Source organism: Brachionichthys hirsutus, chromosome 1 (genome assembly GCF_040956055.1).
Source record: "Brachionichthys hirsutus isolate HB-005 chromosome 1, CSIRO-AGI_Bhir_v1, whole genome shotgun sequence".
Classification (NCBI taxonomy): Eukaryota; Metazoa; Chordata; class Actinopteri; order Lophiiformes; family Brachionichthyidae; genus Brachionichthys; species Brachionichthys hirsutus.
The window spans coordinates 13,250,690-13,271,728 of NC_090897.1; the positions used below are offsets into that span (position 1 = coordinate 13,250,690).

Sequence of the window (21,039 nt, forward strand, 5' to 3'; positions counted from 1 at the left end):
GATGATGACGTCAACAATACAGCCGCTCAAATATAGAACTGCGACTGCGCAACAAATGTAGTCGTCGCCTCCAGCCAATCAGAGGCAGATTTGCGTAGAATATGGGGTCGCCATAGTGGAATTGTGCATTCACGAATCGGTGACGACACAGCCTCCAGCCAATCAGAGGCAGATTTGCGTAGAATATGGGGTCGCCATAGTGGAATTGTGCATTCACGAATCGGTGACGACACAGGAAGTAAACAGGAAATACAGCCGGCAGGCTTTTTGTTATGATAAAACCAAAAGTATTTTTTTATTTTCTCGGGCAGAATAGATATTATACATTAGTGTTCTACATGACTGAAAATTTTAGATTTTTTTTCCATCTTTGCATGTTATGAAACAATCCATAAATAAATATTTCGGTACTGCGCACGGCTTCTGTTTCACCACGTTAAACGGTTAACGCTTGTCGCCACAATGAGGGACAACACTACAGTTTTAGCAGCACTTTAATCTGAGTCCGTTTCATTTCAGGTAGGGGTATCGAGCAAACCGCGCGTGTTTTAAATTAAGTATATGCCTTAAAATGACTGTTTAGCTGCGTTGCGTTGCGTTGCTGCGTGTGAAAGTGTTGTAGCTAGCTCCTGCTAAAAGCTAAAGAGCGTCCCAGCAGTTACTGAAGAACTGAACGCATCGCCGTGATATCACACCCGCACTTTTATTATATGTTTAAAAAAGAAAAACGTTTTTCAGATGTGAACCATAAACCTTGATCTTCAGATGTTCTCTGCTGTAGTGCCATGTAGAAGCTTCAAAGTAAGCTCGAATCAGAACTCGGTCCACCCCCGGTAGCCTCAAGTTGAACTATTACTGCAAGTAGTTTTTTTATGTTGAATTTATCTGTGCAGCTTATTAGTTCAGACAATCATCCAGTGAAGACAAAGTATTATTTTAATCAGCAAGGTAAAGTTGCGTGACGGCGCCCAGATATGACGTCACTTTACTTGAACACATCTGGAACCGTTTTATTTGTTGTTTTGCTGTAGATGATGATGTTTTATGGGGTGATAAATCACGGGGTACGTTGATTTGTTGGAAGGTGTTACAAATTCCTCTTTCAATCTTATTTCCCCCAAACCCACATCTACAAATTGTTTGTTTTGTTCCAACAACAATCAAAAACTTGAAGGCAATTAGTTGATAAACATTTGAGATACATTTTTTAAAAAGCTAATCATGCACACACATTTAGAGTAGAATAAAGGAACGTTGCTGTTTGACTTGATAAATTGGTAAAGCTACCAAAATACTTGATTAATATTCTTCTGTTGTACTGATCAATAGATTAAGTAAATAATCACTAATGTATTTCCTTGTATTTTTCAGACTGACTGTCGGAGCATGGACCCCGTCGTGTTGAGCTACCAGGACAGCCTTTTGCGGTGCTCGGATGTGTCCTTACTGGAAGGGCCTTACTGGCTCAACGACCAAGTCATTGGTTTTGCCTTTGAGTACTTCGCTGCCGGCCGCTTCAGAGTCTTGGGGACGTCCATCATCTTCATCTGCCCACAGGTTACACAGTTCATCAAGTGTTCCTCTTGCCCCGATGAGCTGGGCGTGTTTCTGGAGCCTCTGGATCTCGCCTCTCGTCGCTGGATCGTTCTAGCCGTTAACGACAACTCCAGCCAAACGTCTGGGGGATCTCACTGGAGCCTTTTGGTTTACCATCAGAAAACCAACCGCTTCGCGCACTACGACTCGCAATGCGGCGTCAATTCGCTGCACGCGCGGCGCATCGCCACCAAGCTGGGGCCTTTTTTGGGTGCGGAGAGAATGGCACTGTTTGTGGAGGAGCCCTGCCCATCACAGCAGAACGGTTATGACTGTGGCATGTATGTTATCTGTATTGCCGAGGCCTTGTGCGAGAAGGCCAGGCTGGATGACACACCCCGCCTTCCTCTGCAAATGATCACACCAGCCTACATCAGTGAGAAGAGGGCCGAGTGGTGCAGACTGATCCAGAGTCTATCTCAGAGCAGCCCTTTGTCTTTTCCATAGCGTGTTCCTTCCTTTTAATATACGCAAAGTAACTGCTCCTCTGCTGCTGGAGCCTCTGAATGCACTCCGTCAATACAGTCTGTAACTATATGTGACATATATTCCTATTGCAGTCTCGATCTTGCTCTTTAATAGAAGCAAGTTTAAAAAAAGACAAAGCAATGTTCAAGATCCTTGAATGAGTCACTGGTGTTGTGTTTGTTTCTTATATGCACAGCAGAGAACAATATGTAAACAGCAGCATGAATCTAGTCCACTGTATATATGTATTTGGTGGTGATGAAGGATGCGCCCTGCAGACATGGGAGGCACAGCCTTTCCTTTCATCCCTTTTCCTAGCTTGCAGCGATGTAGGAATGTTTACACGTTATTGCTCAGGGTCGTTCTAAACGAACTAGAAGTGACGATAAGAATGTGCATCTTCGTTTTGGCCCTGACGATTTGTTGCATCTGTTCTCGTGACATGCTTTTTTTTTTCTCTCTCAGTCCGAAACATTTAAACACTACGTGCTACGAATGTTTATGGGATAAGGGCCAGCGTTTACTGGCGGTATTTGTGTTATGTTCTCGCAAAAGCAAATATGAATTACATTGTCTGTTGAGCTAATAAATTCTAGTGTTGTCACATTTTAGTTGACAGAATTGTAATATTTATTATTTGGTTTTTATTTGTTGCAAGTGGTCTGCTTTTCGCCATGTGCTTAATCCCGTAAATCTGACGTTTCCATCACATTTTGCTCAGCAATGTTTGCAGATGTGTAATATCTGACAGACTGAATCAGAACTGCCAGCTGCAATCGGCTATTTGCCAAAGACTGCTTCATTATTTCTTATCTCGGCAGGGGCTTTTCCACGAGCTTTAAATTAAAAAAGGTTCTGGATGCAGAGACGAGGAACGTCATTGTGGAATGTTCCATCTACGCATTGTGGGCCTCATCCAGGAAGTCTGTTTTTAACTCGGCGATGCTGCCAGCGGTCAAACTAACACTGCATCACCCCACAGGCAGAGGTAGCGAAGATGCTAACGTAACGTAAATACATTATAAATAAGTAATCAATATTCTCTTGAAGGAACGCTGATAGGAACAGGAACAATCTAAGACAGGAAATGTATGACAGATTGTTGAAAACTAAAGCAGGATCAGAACTTTTATCTTCATTGCTTTCAAGCAGCACAAACTCTGCATCCAGAAAACCAGCCCACTTAGATTTCAAATGAATATCATGTTGAATATAAAAGGCGATGGGTTCGATTTCCAGTGAAAGTATCCTCTAATGCGATGCCTCTAACAGTCCCAAAGCAGAATGATGGGAACAGCCCAAACTGTCATCTGAAACTGCTTTAAATCAAGGCGGCACACAGGAAGGCCAAACTAGTCCTTACATGCAGTGTGTCCTTCCACCAGGCGGCAGGATATTTAACATTTATGTATATGATTGAGAGTTGGACGTGGACAAGCATTCGATGACGTAATGCTGACTAAATAAGAATAAAACAACCCGAGGAGTCACTTTAAATTTGTGTTTTATAAAAGGAGGTTATCGACCCTACAAACTCACACTCATCACGCTGGCATCCCTTTCACATCAACATTCGCCGCCCGAGCAGCACGCTGCGTGAGACAAAGAGACAGAGGACAGGAGCATGAAGCTGGACAGATTTGCTGCTTCATGGTCAATTAACCAACACACTCATCAGATTTCTTTCTGTCTATCGCACCAAGATTTAGTATTGAGATTTAGGTGAATCATGCATGGGCGCAACTCTGCTTTTCTGTAACTGATGCACAGCACAGCCATCTGTGGAGCGATGAATCCGTTTGAGTGGGAATCAGCAGATTTTGGGTTGTCGCTGTCCTAAAGGAGGACATTCCCTGATCCTTCTTCTAACCCTAGTGTGCTCCACCTTCGGGGTCGAGCCTAAATGAATTCTGGCTGCTGCAGGTCCTCCAGTTCATCAGCTAAAAAGTGACGACTTAAGGAATGCTTGTTCATTGTTTGTTTGTAGTAAAGTTTTGTGTGAGTGATTTTTGTCTCTTGTCTCTTGGGGGGGGGGGGGGGGGGGGGGTGCTTGGCTAGACGATCATCAAGTCCCGGATAAATTTAAATGTAAATATATCGAGTCAAAATCAACAGATACTCAGAAGAATGTGTTTTATTTGAAGACATTTATTTTAGCACTGCTTGTCACTGCCTATTTTTCTTTTTTGCTCCCGTGATGTATTTCTCCATTTTCCAGTCAGAGACACTCTGGATTGCGCTTTAATCCTCGTTTTGTTTATTGTGTAACCGCCAAATGAGTCCGAGTTGTCGACTCGGATTTTCACATTTGTTCCTTGCACTGTATTTTTGGGACAAAATAAATAAATAAGGCTGTTCCCATGTCCCCTAGGGGGCGCGCTACAGTTTCAGCAGTGTAGTAATGTTATTATATACATTTGATAAAACTAACAGTACTCCTTTTTGTTTTGAGAGCGATACAGAGAAATGAACGTTTGACAGACACTTGTCCATCCGACCAGCAGCGCTTCCGCGCCGCGCTCCTGTATCCATGGCAACAGCTTCACGCGTCGCTCATCCGAAAATGGCGGACGAAGAGAAAAACACAACGGTGAGTTCAAAGCTAAAGCTAGTTTTGTTTTCAACAGCAAGCACACACGTCATGCTAGATGGAGGGACTGTGTGGGTCATAACAACCCGAGTGGACGTAGCGGTGGTTTTGAGGATATCACCCGGATAACGCGGGTTATTTTGAATGTTAGCTTCCTGGGTAACCCCCTCAGAGTCGGCGCTAAACTGATTAGCCTAGCTAGAGCCAGTGGTAATTTAGCACTGCGTCTTTAATCCCAGTGCTAACAAGTAGCTACTAGGGCACTAACAACAGAAATACTTAGCAACGGTGACGTCACGATAAAAAAAAATACGCGCCGTGGACCGCTTTAGAGACCAATCCACGACACGGCTAATGCTTGTGACCCACATCACAGCCCACGGACGAGAACTCGCTGCTAACACGGTCGTTTATCGTCTGTGAGGAGGGCAGGCTGTTCAGAATACGAGCAGTACAGTCACATGTTCATCTAATTAAAAATACCTCGCGTTTATTTGAGTTAAATTAGAAGCATTCCGTTCCAGAAGACACGTTACGGTTGGGGTTATGGTAACATGGACTATGCGTGTTATTTACTCGTGTTGTTGTTTTTGTTTTTGTGTTTGTCCTGTATTTCAGCTCTCAGTCGCTACTGAAGCCAGGAAACGTCGTGCACCTAAAGGTACCTGTGGTCGTTTCCACGATCTTTCATCAAACATCGGAGTTCTGTTTGTTTTGTGCTTCATTTCTGTCAGTTTGTAAAATAAAAAATATATAACCTAATCCGGTGAGTTGAGAATGAATAATCCTGCAGAGGTCACCCTCGGCCTTCTCTCTACCGTAGGAGGGGGCCGTGAACGCAGCAGTTCTCTCTGTGGGACAGTATTTGTGGATCATTCAGGTTGAATTTACCATTTTATGCTGCTGGTAGTGGATTAGAGATTTTCTTTTAATATGCCCTGTTTTTGGGATTCTCAGCAAAGCATTTTAGATGTTAATCCGAGAGCAGTTAATTATATGCTCTGTTGTCTAAATGTATGTTATTATATTCTCATGTATTTGACTTGAAACGCAAATGTTTAGCATGTAGACTAGAATTAGACAACAAATCAAGTCAACACCGTGAAGGCATCAACTCAATGTAATTAAGTAATGAATCATGGGTTTTAGATGATGTAATCCCAATATTAGATATTAGAAAAAAGACACTATGACATTTGGTATAGCCACACAATAGACAGCATTATAACTTGTAATTGAAGATATTTGTTTATGTCCATGTCCGTATATTCATGTCCACAGACCACTGAGAAAATAGTTAAAAATACAAAAACCGTGGATTTAGATGATGTCCAAATCCGTGAGGCTTCATTCCTTCTTTTAAAGCAAATTGTGACTTCATCATGCTTTATAGAAACAAAACAATAAATAAAATCCAACTCCAAGGGAAACGTTTGTGACAATTACTCACTTTTTATTACATGCATTAAGTTGAGAAGTGGAACTGATTGTTATTTCACTTCAGCTGTCTCCATAAACTACTGAATTCATACTTCTGTAATTATCATCATTAAATGTAATTAGGCTTATTATGTTATGTTATGTTATTGTTTGTGCATTGCAGTTATTATATTGGAAATGTTAGCAAAATTAGTACACCCACAAATGTTTTTATATTTCCTGTTAAACCATCGGGAGGTTCTTTCACCGTTCCGTCACAGAATGTTTCGGCCTTGAAGCGTCAGTTTCATGACGGAACTATTTTGTCGTTTATCAAGGTATCGACGCTCATTCAAGTGTTGGTAGGTTAATAAGAGAGGAAAAGACTTGGGTTTTTTAATTCTCCTCTGGCAAAACTTCACAAAATAATTGGAATAATTTCATTGTATTTTCCATTATCTTCTCCCCATGTGTCTTTTGATCTCAGCGTGCGTCTTTCCCCCCTCTTAACGGAGGCAAATTAATTGTAAAATTATCCAGCTCAAATATAGCTGTGAAAATTCCTTCCTTTTTGTGATGAAATTTTGACAGAACTATACTCATGCTGTGTTCTTCCTCATGTCATGTCACACATGTATCCCGTCTCAACTCACTGAACACAAGCCAGTGTTGTGGATGTGGGGGGGGCTGGAGCGCCACAGGACCCCATCTGAAAGCTAGAGACAAGAACATTATTGCTGTCTCAGCAGGAAGAAAGCGGATTAGGGTGCTACAAATAGGGGCATTCCGAATCTTAACGGCACAAATGTATGAAGCCGTTTCACACGCAGCGATGAAGAGGGTGTCTCTGAAGAGGATCCGGTTTTAGTAGCAAACCCACAGAGCACCGTTTGAATTGTCGGCAGTTAAAGATAGAGGAGAGCTGTCGTGTAAGTCGCCATGTATTGTTAACAGAAAGTTCAACAGTGATACCCTCCGTGTCAGTGGCAGACTCAATGCTTCTATTCTTAGCCTCAGATGAAGGTAGAAGGTGCGTGATAACAGGATTAGCGGAATCAAACTCGCTGGAATTGGAATAGCATTTGCTTCTTGATACGCTGAACTCCTCTGGCGGGAAGCCTTGGAGCGACGCGCTTGAGTTCTTTCGGTTGCCTAACCCTTTCTAACGTCGAGGCTTTGTATTTCACTGCTCACAGCTCCAGCCTCCCCCCCCTCTCGTTGTGTCTCTGTTCTGTCACCAGCACCTGACATAGTTTCCCTGGCAACGGGAAGGATATCTCAAGTAAAGAAAACCTTGCTGTAAATTGAGAGTCACATGGTGAATTAGTTGAACATAATGCCGTCCGGTGTTTTTTTCTCAAGTGCATCAAAAAACACGTGTCGGTAGAGATGGATTATTTATTCACTGGACCATCTTCTTTACAGTGTGCCGGACTTAGTCTGTGGATTCACGCGTGTTCCATATGTGTTATCTCTCGGATCAGGCGTGTGCTAATGACTGTTACCTGAGGCGTGATCTTAAGATATCCCGGCGTTTGTCCGATGTAGTCCTGTTTTGTTGTGCCCTTCCTTCCAGCTCCAGAGCTTCCCATTGTGGAGAGGAGAAACTGGCTGATCCACCAACACTACGTCCGCAAAGACTACGACGTGTGTAAGGTGAGGAGCCCCCTTTCCACCGCCGTCCCCGTTTCAGTCGGGCATTGACCTGCGCCGGGGTTCAGCGCTGGTCCGATTGATATTTTAACATACCAAAGATGATGAATCTCTTGCATGAGCAGGCTTCTGTTCTTCCCTTATTGCAGAGTAAACAGTATTTACTATGCATTCCGCTAAATCAGTGGATGCTTGACAACGTCTCTGAGAAAAAGCTTGTACTTGTATACTGCTAGAATATTCCTTCTCTCTTTGTCTTGAATATCTAATTGTTCCAGTCCCACTTCACATGACTACGTCTAATCATGCACGCGACGGTAGTGTTTGATGTTCAGGTGGGAGACTTGGGTGTGATGCACTTATTTATCTGTTCAGCCTTCATTAGGGTTGGAAACCGTTTTTTCAACAGCAGCCACGATCACACATAGAAAATAACAACCACCTCATTCCTTGCAGGCAATCATCAAAGAACAACTGCAGGAGACGAATGGAGTGTGTGAATACGCCATTTATGTTCAAGGTGAGTTCTAGTTTTATCTCATCTAACATGCAGTACGGGCGTTAATATTTAAGCTAAATGCATGGCAGTCGACATTTTAGCTCCCCGATTCTCTTTGCGCGCCGGCATAATTTTAACTTTAGATGAAGATCCCTTCCTTTTTTGTGTTCTACTCTGTTGCCTCAGCACTAATCTTGCGTCTTGAGGGTAAGATCCAGCCGTCCCTGGAGCTGTTCCAGAGCTGTGCCATCCTTAATCCCAACAGCACAGACAATCTAAAGCAAGTGGCCAGATCTCTGTGAGTCTCCTGTCGGCGCTTCGCCATCACCCAACAAGAGAGAAACAGAAATACACATTCAAACTGTTAGCCAGTCGAGAGCAGAGGAAAATTAATCCACCTCAGTGTCTGTTGTTATGGGATTGTAAGAATATCCATTGAGCACTCAAACTGTTATGATTGGTCTTGTTTCTCATGTGGATTATTTCTGTTTATTCTTCCACTAGATTTCTCCTGGGAAAGCACAAAGCAGCTATTGAATACTACAATGAAGCGTCAAGGCTGGATGAGAAAGACTGGGTAAAGGAAAAGAGAAGTCTGGCTCCGAGTTTCAGTTTGTCTCAAAGTTATTAAAGCAAAGAGGAGCTGGAAATCTCTCCCCCCCGAACACACAGCATGACATTCTCCAAACCGTCCTCCTCACGTTTAGGAAAACACCCAAACTGAACCCGTTTCTCTCAAGGGTGAATCGTTCGTTCAAGGTGGTTTGACACTGAAGTGAACCAGGACCGTTCCTCTCTGGAGCGCAGCTAGGCCAGGCCATTAATCTCGCACACTAGCGTGCTTCAGATTTTAAACGGCGCCCTCTAATTCTGCTGTTAGTGGTACTGTAGAACCCGCGTTCCACAGAGCTGTCTTCTGAAACCAGCTTTATATTTTGATTAATATGCAGCTCAGTCTTTATCCAGCCCTGTTCAGCAGCAGTTCCGTATCTGTAATGTGGTGCCTTCTCACCTCAGGAGATCAGCCATAATCTGGGGTTGTGCTATTTCTTCATCAAAGACTTCAAAAATGTGAGTAAGCGGACTTTTTTACAAACGCTGCACAGTACTAAGTTGTACTTTGTTCTTCTGCATCCCAACTATTCTGATCTTGTCTGTCGCAGGCTGAAGAGCACCTGAACACAGCTCTCCAAATAAATAAGCACGACAAGACCTCCATGATGCTCGGGAAGCTTCATCTGCTGGCCGGAGACACTGACAAGGCGGTGGAAGTGTACAGGAGGGCAGTGGAGTGAGTGGAGCTGAGGATGCTGTCAATGCTCTGTGACCATAAGTAGAAACTACAGTTATTTGTGTGAGCCACTTCCAGAATGGTTCTGCAAATATTGTAGCAGTATTTACTGCGTTATCCGACGACGTTCTGCCTTCCGAAATGTGCCCCCCCCCCCCCGCTCAGATCTGCTGATTCTGCCACACTTTAGCCCGAGGCCCTTCTCGGTTCAGAACTCCAACTCCATTTAAACATTAGTTCACAGAGTAAATAAGGAAATTACATCAGTGTCTGTAATAAAGCTCACAGAGGCGACCTGCTGCTGGGGTTGAATGAATTAATCAAAATGCTGCAAAGCTAGTTCTCTTCTAATGAGACGCCCTGCTGTGGAGCTTATTTTAATGCAGCTCTAACGCCCTGCCTCGTTTTCTTCTTCTTCTGCGAGCCGCAGCACCCCCCCTCCCCCCCATAGGTTATAATTAGTACTCCACAATTATGCTTAGTCAAACTGTGATTGAATAATCAGCAGATTCCTTGAATATCAACTATGTTTGCTTAAGAAGAAGTGCAGCCGTTAAATGTAATTACTGACGCAGTTGAAGTGACATTTCGCATTCGACTTGTCTTGTTCTCTCTTCAGATTCTCTCCAGAGAACACAGAACTCTTGACTACCCTCGGCCTGTTGTTTTTACAGGTAGGTAGATTACTCTCGCAGCTTTTTGCAGTACGAGTACTACACTGTTACTATAGATACTTTTCTCTCAATATAGTGGATTTCATCATTTTCTATGTTTTTTTTTTGCCAGCTTGGGAAATATCAAAAAGCTTTTGAGCACCTTGGAAATGCCCTGACCTTTGACCCCAACAATTACAAGGTGCGTTTAAGTACTAGTCTGATTCAGGAGAGTTAATTGAACTTCTTTTAGATCGGTTCATTTACCTTTCATCGTAAATAGCTTCAAAGGCTTCCTCCTTATCTAAAGGCTCCAACCGTTTTTTTACTGTCAGGCCATCCTGGCTGCAGGCAGCATGATGCAGGCCCACGGAGACTTTGATGTGGCCATGAACAAGTACCGAGTGGCGGCCTGTGCGGTACCTGAGAGCCCCCCCCTCTGGAACAACATCGGGATGTGCTTTTTTGGAAAAAAGAAATACGTAGCTGTGAGTAAAATGATTCATGAGTCAGTTTAGGATGAAAACGTTTACAATCGAGTCACAGAGAGATAAAGTGAAACCTGGACTAGCTTGCATTCCTCTTCAGTAGGGTTGGCATCATTTAGATTGTAACAATTCTGGCTCCAGTTCCAATTCTGTGCTTCAGGTTTGGTTCTGAACAGTTCTAGATTCCGCCATGTTTATTTCACAGATGAAAGATATCTCTGTAAAGCCATTCTGCAAGAGGAATGCCGTTCTCTGTGAACGTCTCAGGGCAACAGTAAAGTGTTATCGACCTGCAGAGGTTATTGTACAAAATAATAGAGTTCACAAGTTGGATTTGACAGACTTCATAGCAGCTTCACTCGAGTAAGTTCGGATGGAAAACTCCATTGGGTTGATATATTGCTGAGCTTTTATTCTGTATCATGGAATGAGATGTTTCTTAGGCTTGTAGGAAATCATACATTATTTAAGTTCCCACCAGTCCACTCAGCGGTTGGCTTCCTCTCCCCTGAATGAATTTCACCCACAGGCGATCAGCTGCCTGAAGCGTGCCCACTACCTGTCTCCCTTTGACTGGAAGGTGCTGTACAACCTGGGCCTGGTCCACCTGACCATGCAGCAGTACGCCTCAGCCTTCCACTTCCTCAACGCAGCCATCAATCTGAACCCACGCATGGGGGAGCTCTACATGCTGCTGGCAGGTCAGAGCCGGATCGCAACTTTAAAGGGAACATTTAAATTGGTGCTTTGTGAAGATTACGTACTCTGAGTTTTATATACCGGTAGGACATACTACATGCTGAATTGTGCTTCCATTCAAAGCCTCTACATCTATCAGCGTTACCTTTACCGGATTAAACCTGTCGTGCTCTTTGTATACAGTGGCTCTGACCAACTTGGAGGACGTAGAGAACGCCAGCCGAGCATATGAGCACGCTGTGACAATAGATGGGTGAGTCTGTCACACTTTCTACATGAAAGGCGGCACGTTGGAACTTTTACTCAGCTGTTTAATCATGTAGCATTTTCCTTCCTCTAGATCGAACCCCCTGGTCAACCTGAACTTTGCCATCTTCCTCTACAATCACGGTGAAAAGAAGGCAGCTCTTGATCAGTATCAGGAGATGGAGAGGAAAGTCAACCTCCTTCGAGACAGCAGCAGCAACTTTGAATTCGATTCTGAGGTACTTCCTGTTCTGTTCCGATCCGGTTCACATCGATCTCTCAGAGTCAGCTGTTGAAGCGATCGCTTACAAACGTTTTGAGACTTTACCAACTTGTCACCGGCAGCTCATGGACATGGCTCAGAAGATGGGAGCTGCCCTGCAGGTGACCGACAGTCTGGTGTGGACCAAGCCGGGCAAGGAGTCCAAATCAAAAGCAAACTCTGCAGCGGCCACCGCAGCCCCCGGAGCTCCCCTGGGCACTAACAAAGCTCTAGGCCAGGCCATGTCTTCTGCTGCGAGCTACAACAAGCTAGCCACAGGTACGGACCTCCAGCACGAGTTTAGAAGGTGTTAACAAGCACTTTGCCAGCTTGGTGGCGGCCTTAGTTTAAAGCTTGGCATGTGGCACGACACCGTTTTGCAGTAAAGTCATGATTTCCTTTTGATCATCAACGTTACAGCATTATTCTGGCGAACGCAGGTGATGATAAACGTCCTAATCTCCACCCCGTCATTAAACCAAAGAGTTATTTCGTTTATTGTGAATGGGAACGTAAGCCGTCCTGTTCACCGCCTCATGAACCGCTGTGGCAGACAAAATACAGGCCAAGGCCAAATGGAATATTTGAAATGAGAAGCTAACCCCTGGCCAGTATAAATTCGTGACAACAATGTCATGTCAGTGGGGTGGAAAACTAATAAAGGTAAGCCAATAAATTGGAGGGTGCTCTGAAACGATTGTTGCAGCTTCCAGCTCTACAGAGCAGCCTGTTAGCTTCTCCTCCACTCCTCTTGGGCTGCGTTTCGAGTTCCGCGTCTTACATGTTTATACAGCTCCATCTCCAACCAGCATTTAACAACCGACTTGTGTGTCAAAATGCAGCCTGTAAACACACTCAGGAGTTAGTACAGTATGTGCCGTGCTGTAGAGCTGTGTCTGCTGAGGGTATCGATGTTTAAGCAGATAATCTATCAATCAGGATTTATCTATGACAGGCTGGAACCTTCCGTATCTGAAAGCTGATTATTATTCAAATTCAGATGCTCTACGACGTTCACCTTAAACTTGGTTTTGGTTTGAAAAGAATCTGTTAGAATGAAATTCGTGCCTTAAAGCCCTTTGGCTCAAAATTCAAGTTGGGACAACCGGGTGCCGTCAGAGAGGAAGTGTGAGCATGCACCCCATCTACAGACACCCTGGCTCTATTCCTCTCCGTGTAGCGTCGGTATGTCAGCGTGGGAGGTGGGAACGGCAGTACTGTAAGATAACCCCCCCAGTGAAGGGTTTTATTTGTGGAGATCGTCGGGAACATTTACGGAGCAACCTGAGGTGAAACGTAATGAAAAGCAACTGTTCTACTTTCATTCTTGTCAGGAGTTTCCAAAAGCCTCTCCATGCCCCTTGAGCCAGAAGCTGACTTGGATAAAGCCCCCAGCCCTCCCACCGACCCCCCAGGCTCCCCAGAACCTGCAGAGTCAGCCAAAGCCAGAGCCTCCAAGAGGAAGTCCAAGGTGGAGGCATGAATTCTTTTGGGAGCTCTAACCACTCATGCTGTGCAGGAACATTGAGGTTCTCCAACAGCAACCGGGTTGTTCGTAGTGAAAAGCAAAGCCTCTGGTTTTTACACATGTCTGCTACAAGAATGTAACATACACAGAAAAGTACATTGTGATTTGCTCTGTACTTGTCATTTTATTCCAAAGGAGTGAATCTCAGTCCAGCTGTAAGTCCATACGGCCCATTTGATGTTGCCGTTTGAGAACTCAGTCAGCAAAATGGGGCATTATGGGCATTTGAGCAGTTCTAGTTAATATTTAAATGAGATTAGCAATCAGGTTAATCATGAATTCAGCCCTTTACCAATAAATAAATAAACAAAGGAAATGCTGCGACAATCGCTGCTGCCTGAGTTCAGAGGGCGGGGCTCCTGCATGGTAACAGGATGCTCTTTGCTGCCTGAGCTCAGAGGGCGGGGCTCCTGCATGGTATCAGGATGGTCTTTGCTGCCTGAGTTCAGAGGGCGGGGCTCCTGCATGGTAACAGGATGCTCTTTGCTGCCTGAGCTCAGAGGGCGGGGCTCCTGCATGGTAACAGGATGCTCTTTGCTGCCTGAGCTCAGAGGGCGGGGCTCCTGCATGGTATCAGGATGCTCTTTGCTGCCTGAGCTCAGAGGGCGGGGCTCCTGCATGGTATCAGGATGCTCTTTGCTGCCTGAGCTCAGAGGGTGGGGCTCCCGCATGGTATCAGGATGCTCTTTGCTGCCTGAGCTCAGAGGGCGGGGCTCCTGCATGGTAACAGGATGCTCTTTGCTGCCTGAGCTCAGAGGGCGGGGCTCCTGCATGGTAACAGGATGCTCTTTGCTGTCTGAGCTCAGAGGGCGGGGCTCCTGCATGGTAACAGGATGCTCTTTGCTGCCTGAGTTCAGAGGGCGGGGCTCCTGCATGGTAACAGGATGCTCTTTGCTGCCTGAGTTCAGAGGGCGGGGCTCCTGCATGGTAACAGGATGCTCTTTGTGATATAGAGCTGTACATACTTTTATTTGTGAATAAATGCCATGTTTATAGAGGGTGATGTATTTCCTATTAAAGAAGAAACTTTAAACTGGTGTGTTGCTCTTTGTGCTTCCTTCTCCCGTCATTCGGTTTCGTGAGACTCGACCAACATGGAGAGGATCGTTCCACCACGCTGTCCTGTTACCTGCTTCCCCATCTGTGTTCTAAACCGGAGCCATAACTTCCAAATGAATGGTTCCATTCGGTCGTTATTTACTTGTTTACCGTCAGCAGTAGAATCGATGAAGTAGCGTCTCTGCACACCGATGCTTCAAAACTCTCCTTGGAACTGTATTAATATCATTTAGAAGGTTGGAATGTGGCTCTTCATCTAAAGGAACTTAATCTATAATTATTAGCCATCCTGTTGCATGGGCCTCACAGACCTCGGGGGACAGAATCAGACTTTTTTTAGGACAGATATTTTGTTGTATCTGAGTTTTAACTTCACTTCCATCTGTAGATGGAGCCGTAAGACTGAGGTGACAAAGGTTGAGTCCTGTTTGTCCTCTGTCTCAGGTCAGAGTGAATGCAGCCAATCCATCTTTTTATTATCAGGTTAAATCGACGCATCGCCTCCCGAGGTCGTCAGCTTGTCGGGTCGTCATCAACGCATCGGCGTCTTCAAAATGAAAAACGGGAATGCTGATTTGATAGGCGTGCAAGTACGAGGACATGCCAAGAAAACACAAAAGCAACCTACGTGTGAGGGAGGTTGCTTTGCCAGCATCTGTTTGTGTATTTGACTGTCGGGGGGGGGTTGACGCTCCCTTTAACTTTCTGTAACACGGCATCTTTCACCAATATTCTAGCGGACACATTTTACCAAACCACGTGTCTCCTTTGGAGAGTGAACGGAATCCGAGCCACGTCTGACCCGTGAAGACGCACGGCAGCAGTCACTGATCAGTCGGCGTTGCTGTTTCGTTTTCACGATGGAGAACGGCATCTACCGGCGCTGCAAGCCAAGAGAAGACCCCCGTTTGTCAGTCGGTTCCTAGATTGGCTGTGGTTTTATTTTGCAGGCCGGCTGATGGCCTGTAAAATTATTCCTCCTGCTGTAATTTTATAGCGCGGTTGTGGAAGAGCAATTTTCCATTTCTCATTTTCCTGCCACTCAAATTGCCCGTGGAGGAACATCAAGTGTGTTTCATTTCAAGTTCTCTGGCTCCAGGGAGTGTTAAATTATGTATTTTCTTTTTTAAATCTTGATTTCTTATTTTTCATACAATTTTGAGGATGAGACACATCAATAGGCCTCAATCAAGCAGTAACGGTTCAGCAGTGGTGAGATGTGCTTGTGTAAGTAGAAAGTAATGCATCTAATAATGTCATAGATAATGTTTACTTGGCTTTATTCTCTTTTGGTAAATGGGATTTGACTCGCGTGGTGGTGACTCATGTTCAACTGGCACACGCAGAGCTGCTGAAGGTCTGGGGCAAAGAATAAATATTTACTTCCTTTACTTTACACTCTTTCTGATTTTAATTTAGATTCTGAGGATTGTCTGGATTGAAATAAGATGTCTACAGCCTCTGTGCCCATTTTCTTGTTTACAGTTCTGTTGCCTCGTCTTTTAACCACCCGTGTAGTTCAGCTAAAATTAGCCAATGGCATTTACAAACTCTACTTAATCACCTTGTTACAGGTTACAGGGCATCGGAAATGACATGTGCTGCAGGTAACACACCTGGACACGCGTGCGTCAAATGTCCAGCATGTTCCGGCAGCCTGCCAACAACACAACATCGATAAAATCAGCTGCAAAGGAGACGCCGTCTCAGTGGAACCGAGTTTTAAATGAGGTCTAACAGCTGCCGGGATGAGCTTCCATTCAGACTGACAACTACTGGAGGCTGCAGGGCGATCATAGCGACTGAAACTCGTTCTATCCCCGGTGTAGGGGGGGGCTCGTGTGCACTGCGCAGCATTTACTTCTACTTCCTTCACTCTTTTTTGTGGGCAAATGCACAGGAGGAAGCTCTAATGCTGACGAATCACGTACAAACAATCGTCTGTGCTGCCCACTTAAGGGTCGGCGGGACAACGCCCTCATGATCGGTAACGACTCCTAACGAATCTCACTGCCTTGCTGGTTCTGGTCCTTTGTTTGCAAGTCCAGATGATTCTTTTTACCCCCCTTTTTTGTTGTGGTTGTTCTTTTTGGTTTGTCTTCGGCACTGTATACCATTTGATGGTGATTGCTTACTGCTAAGAATTCGTTCAAGATTGAGCTGGCGTCTCATCCGTGGTGTACCTCGCCTCTCGCCTCTCGCCCGCAGCCAGTTGGGATATGCTCCAGCAGACATGTAACCCCACATGTCAGATAAGCGCCTGTAGATGAAACGATTGAGGTTCTCTCGTCGACAAGAAAAGGGATGGATGGATGATAGAAGTCAGTTTGAGAGGCATTTTCTCGCATGTCCTCCTACCTGGTAGTCGGGAATCACGCGTCGTCTTCCATCACTGACATCACGTTGTCACCATGTGTGTCCGTCTGGTGCAAGTGGTTCCATGGTGTAATGGTGAGCACTCTGGACTTTGAATCCAGTGATCTGAGTTCGAGTCTCAGTGGAACCGGCCTCTTTTCATTTATAGGGTGTAACAGTTACAAGGACCAGATTCCGTTCAGGCTACAGGATGATCATAGCTTCAGAAACTCTCCCTAGCCATTATGGTATGTGTGCAATAATTACTTTAACTTCCTTCTTCCTCCAGTACCTTTGTGCCTCATAACATGGATGATGTTGGCAAAATGTGATCTCCAAAATTGAAAGTCTTGTCAACCTGCAATGACCTGCAGCCTGCTTGTAAAAATGATGTCACAAAATACACATGAGCAGTTCTGTGGCGGCTCTGAGGCAAAACAGATCAAGAAGTTCGGTTTTAATATGTTTGTTTTGACATTTCATCAAGTGCAGAGCTTCTTTTCAACCCGCCCCCAATTAACGACTTTGATTTGTGCTGCAACTAATTGTTGTGTGTAACCATTCAGATAATATATAATATACATTAAAAAAATTATCTTCACTTTAATGCGGATGATGACATTTACAAACAATAAACAAAGCATTTTTCCATTCTCTCCTTAATCACCTTGTTACAGGTTACAGGGCATCCGACAGGACATGTGCTGCAGGTAACACACCTGGACACGCGAGTGTCAAATGTCCAGCATGTCCCAGCATCCTGCCAACAACAAGACGGGACCGTTCATCGAGACAATCAGCTGTAAATTTAGAAGGAGAAAGCAAATATATTACATGCTGACACGAATGACATATTTCAAAGTGAATTTTCCTCCATGCAGTCAGAATGGCAGCGCGGTCCGAGTGGCTGTGTGTTCTGGCCACAGTCTCCACTGGAGCCGTGGGATTGAATCCCCGCTTCCGGAAATGAATTGCTTTGTTATTACAATGTTTGTTTGTTTTTAAAACGTGATATTGGAATGATGCTGTTCTGTTCCAGATTTCAGGCCGTTCGGTTGGTAGATTTCTGTTTTTCATTTCCATTCCACCGTTTGTTTCTTGGAGGAACACTTGTCCTGTTTGCTCCCCCACACCTTCCCTGTCGTACGGCCGCTGCAACACACGTCTTGGTGTGTCCCCGTTGCGTATCCCCGGGCTGCACGCTGGTTCTGTGGTGTAATGGTGAGCACTCTGGACGTTGAATCCAGTGATCTGAGTTCAAGTCTCGGTAGGACCTGGTTTTTAATGAGGTCTTGACATTAAACAATGGGGGCACTGAGATGCAGGTAATTCCAAGGAATGATTATCTTTAATTCTACATTTCCTGGTCGTGATGTGTCACAGAGTCACATAGTTTAAAGTTAATGAGTAGCCCTGATCGTGATGATTACAGGTCTAATTCTTTACTTGCTGTTTGCCCTTCTACAGGCTGCAAAGCTGCAACTCTGAGGGGTCCACTGAGGAGGCGTGTCTCTACGACCGAGTGATGTCATTTCATACTTTCCACTGAAATATTTTATTTGCATGCAAACATTGGCATTTGCACTTAACTCTTCGTCGTTGTGAAATGACAGCCTCACAGAGAGGCCAGTTTTGGCTCCAGACTTGCTGTCTGGGTTGAGTTTATGTTTTGAATGAAACATCAAATGTGAAACAAACAACTTATTCTTCAATTCTCACCTCACTTACAATTAGCACGTCTTGTGACGCTAGCATGCAGCTACACAGATCTGATGAATTTGAACAATTTACATTTTTTGCACATTTATGCATGACTGTGATTCTTTCCATCTTGTCTCACTGCATGTTACTTGTTGGTTGCAGACTCGCCATGCAACTATGGAACCTCATCCACCTGCTACGGTGGAGGGATGATGAGTAACCAGTTTCTCCATGGGATTAATCCCACTTTGTTTCCATATCCTGAATGTATGTTCTGATAAAAAAATAAAAACTTATACTGCAGTCATCACCTTCCTAGACTCTCATCTACGGAGTAAAGTGATGAATCTGTAGCGGTAGCTTAATTTTCCGGTTTTCACATGAGCTTGACTGATGGAATTATTAGAATGCAGCTGAGTCTACGCTTTAAAAAACCTGCTTGCATCCATCTAACACAAACCACATTTGGGGTTGCATTAAAGCTTCCATCAGGATGATTTTACAGGTTTCTGTTCTGCACCCTTTGTGCTATAATGTGATAGAAACTGAGGAATCAATTAAAATGTCATAACCAATCAATCTTATTAACGATTACACTTGTTTTGAAGAGAGTACATTTTAGGTCACTTTCTATCAAAGGCTTCATGCAGCCTGCATGCAGCTCACCATGGGGGGGGGGAGTTATGTCAAACTGTTTTAGAGTGATCTTGTCTTTTCTCCAGCACACACGCTAAGATCAAATATAATTCTGATACTTTCCAGCAAGCTTTAAGAATAACTGAAGTTGGTAAAATGTGCTGACTGATCAAGTATATTCTTAGTTTGCTAAATATAGTTTGGATGAAACCGACTAGAAACTTCATTATTTGTTCAGTTTGCTTGTTACACCGATGTACTACACGGGGGGGGGGGGGGGGGGGGGGGCATAAACTATAATAACGTACAATAATGAATATCATATATACATATATTACTTAAAGCCTAGAGGATAATAGAGCAGAATCACTTGATCTTGTTTTCATATTCTGCACAAAATGTTTCTCAAATGTAAACCTCATTTGATTGCTGCAGTATATGACAGGAGCAATCATCTTTTCTGTCTTCCTCAAAATGATCATCAATAGATAATTAAACTCACCCAAAGCATGTTTGTGTTTCCTCATTGCCATGTCCTTCCAATAGGACTCCTGCATGCTGCAGCCTGAGCTGCTTCGACTCTGGATTTATGCAACATGTGTCAGACGAGCAACGGTAAAACATTGAAGCGATTCCTAGTGGAATGCTTGCTTGGAAACAGATCCAGTTGAAATCAGGGTAAATGTTCACAACAAAAAAACAAAAAACACTTTTTGGACCCTTTCAGTAATATCTCTGCTGGCCTTTAGAAACACACTGTGGAATTAGCAGTGGACAAAAGGATTTGTTGTATCTTCAAAAGCCCTGGATCAATAGATCCATAAGAATCCATCATTAATGAAAGTGTGCTTGTTGTGAATAACATCTACACTGATAATGATGATCAATGTGAATCCACTTGCTCGAGGTCTGCGCTCTCGGAGTGCTTTTCTAGAATCATGATGTCCTCTAAATGAGTCTGTTCCTATTGTTGACTGATACAATTAGTTAGGCGAGGTAGAAAACACAACTCTTTTACTGTTGCTGTCAGTCCTTGCTCAGACCATTCGGCTGGTGACCTGCACGGCCCTTGGCCATCCCTAACCCTTCGGTAGATAAGATGGTGAACACAACTGATACGTGTTCCTGATGTTACTCTGCAGAACGCTGAGTTCATGCTCTCATCTAGCACGTTGCATAGCTGGCATTCATGTCGTCCTGAAAGGTTTAGTTTCCGTTGACAGGGCAGTGAAGTATGCAGCTGATTTGTTCGACAGCATTCAAGGTCGACGCGTCTCTGAAGTTGCTATTCAGGGCGTAGCGCTGCAGTCAGGATGCTTTGCTGAGATTTAAAAAGAAACAAAATGAATCTCTGAATCATTTGACTTCCTGCAGGGGTTGCCCTTTTATAAATCCATTTGGCTTAAGACAAACCAGTGTTTGGGATTTAGAGCGCCAATAGATGGATTAGAGCACAGACAGAAACATGCGAGCGGGAGAGAGGAGCCTCTCATCCAGCGCCTCTGACTGAGGCTCTGTTTCATGTAATTAATCTGCCGAGCTTCACTGGGCTCGTGCCATATTTCACAATGACACTAATAATGCCTAATTATATGGTGTTGTTAAATCTTAGCTGGTGTTTAAACATGTAATTGAGGTGGAGTAATGGTGTGTATAATGTGCTTTTCTTCAGGAAATGAAGGAGCGAGGCTTTGCATTTCAATAAAGCCACTTGATTGTAGGGCGTGCTGTTGTTGTTGTTGTTGTTTTTCCAGCAAATACTGTTTACTTGAAAGCTCTGCCTCCCAAAATTCCTCCCTCCGCCCCATCTTCCGCAGACAACTCAAAGACCCCCTGCTGGGAGCGCAGCAGAGGAGCTTCATCTGGGCTCTCTGCTCTGCCGTCTTTCCACAAGCC

General features: G+C 44.3%; 2 protein-coding genes and 1 non-coding gene across 3 annotated transcripts; all 3 read left to right on the forward strand.

Moving 5' to 3' along the window:
* Positions 1–397: 397 nt before the first annotated feature.
* On the forward strand, positions 398–2,664 carry senp8 (SUMO peptidase family member, NEDD8 specific). Its single transcript, XM_068741842.1, has 2 exons — positions 398–519; positions 1,372–2,664. Exon 2 carries the CDS (start codon positions 1,387–1,389, stop codon positions 2,041–2,043), a length of 657 nt encoding a protein of 218 aa, XP_068597943.1. The 5' UTR covers positions 398–519; positions 1,372–1,386; the 3' UTR covers positions 2,044–2,664.
* Positions 2,665–4,627: 1,963 nt separating this feature from the next.
* Positions 4,628–13,347, forward strand: bbs4 (Bardet-Biedl syndrome 4). Its single transcript, XM_068741801.1, has 16 exons — positions 4,628–4,654; positions 5,273–5,315; positions 7,650–7,729; positions 8,183–8,246; positions 8,412–8,523; positions 8,730–8,802; positions 9,243–9,296; positions 9,389–9,516; positions 10,136–10,190; positions 10,303–10,371; positions 10,505–10,657; positions 11,187–11,358; positions 11,540–11,609; positions 11,697–11,841; positions 11,948–12,143; positions 13,199–13,347. The coding sequence occupies exons 1-16, from the start codon at positions 4,628–4,630 to the stop codon at positions 13,345–13,347; spliced, it is 1,590 nt and encodes a 529-aa protein (XP_068597902.1).
* A 3,538-nt stretch (positions 13,348–16,885) lies between these two features.
* trnaq-uug (transfer RNA glutamine (anticodon UUG)) lies at positions 16,886–16,957 on the forward strand. Its single transcript has one exon. It is a non-coding gene; the product is annotated as a tRNA-Gln (tRNA).
* Positions 16,958–21,039: the final 4,082 nt, after the last annotated feature.

Excerpts from the sequence above, each read along its gene's own strand:
- senp8 (XM_068741842.1), top strand. The coding sequence starts at position 1,387 with ATGGACCCCGTCGTGTTGAGCTACCAGGACAGCCTTTTGCGGTGCTCG.
- bbs4 (XM_068741801.1), top strand. The coding sequence starts at position 4,628 with ATGGCGGACGAAGAGAAAAACACAACG. Across the intron at positions 9,517-10,135 it reads GTGTACAGGAGGGCAGTGGA|ATTCTCTCCAGAGAACACAG; the intron begins GTGAGTGGAGCT and ends TTCTCTCTTCAG. Across the intron at positions 11,610-11,696 it reads CACGCTGTGACAATAGATGG|ATCGAACCCCCTGGTCAACC; the intron begins GTGAGTCTGTCA and ends TCCTTCCTCTAG.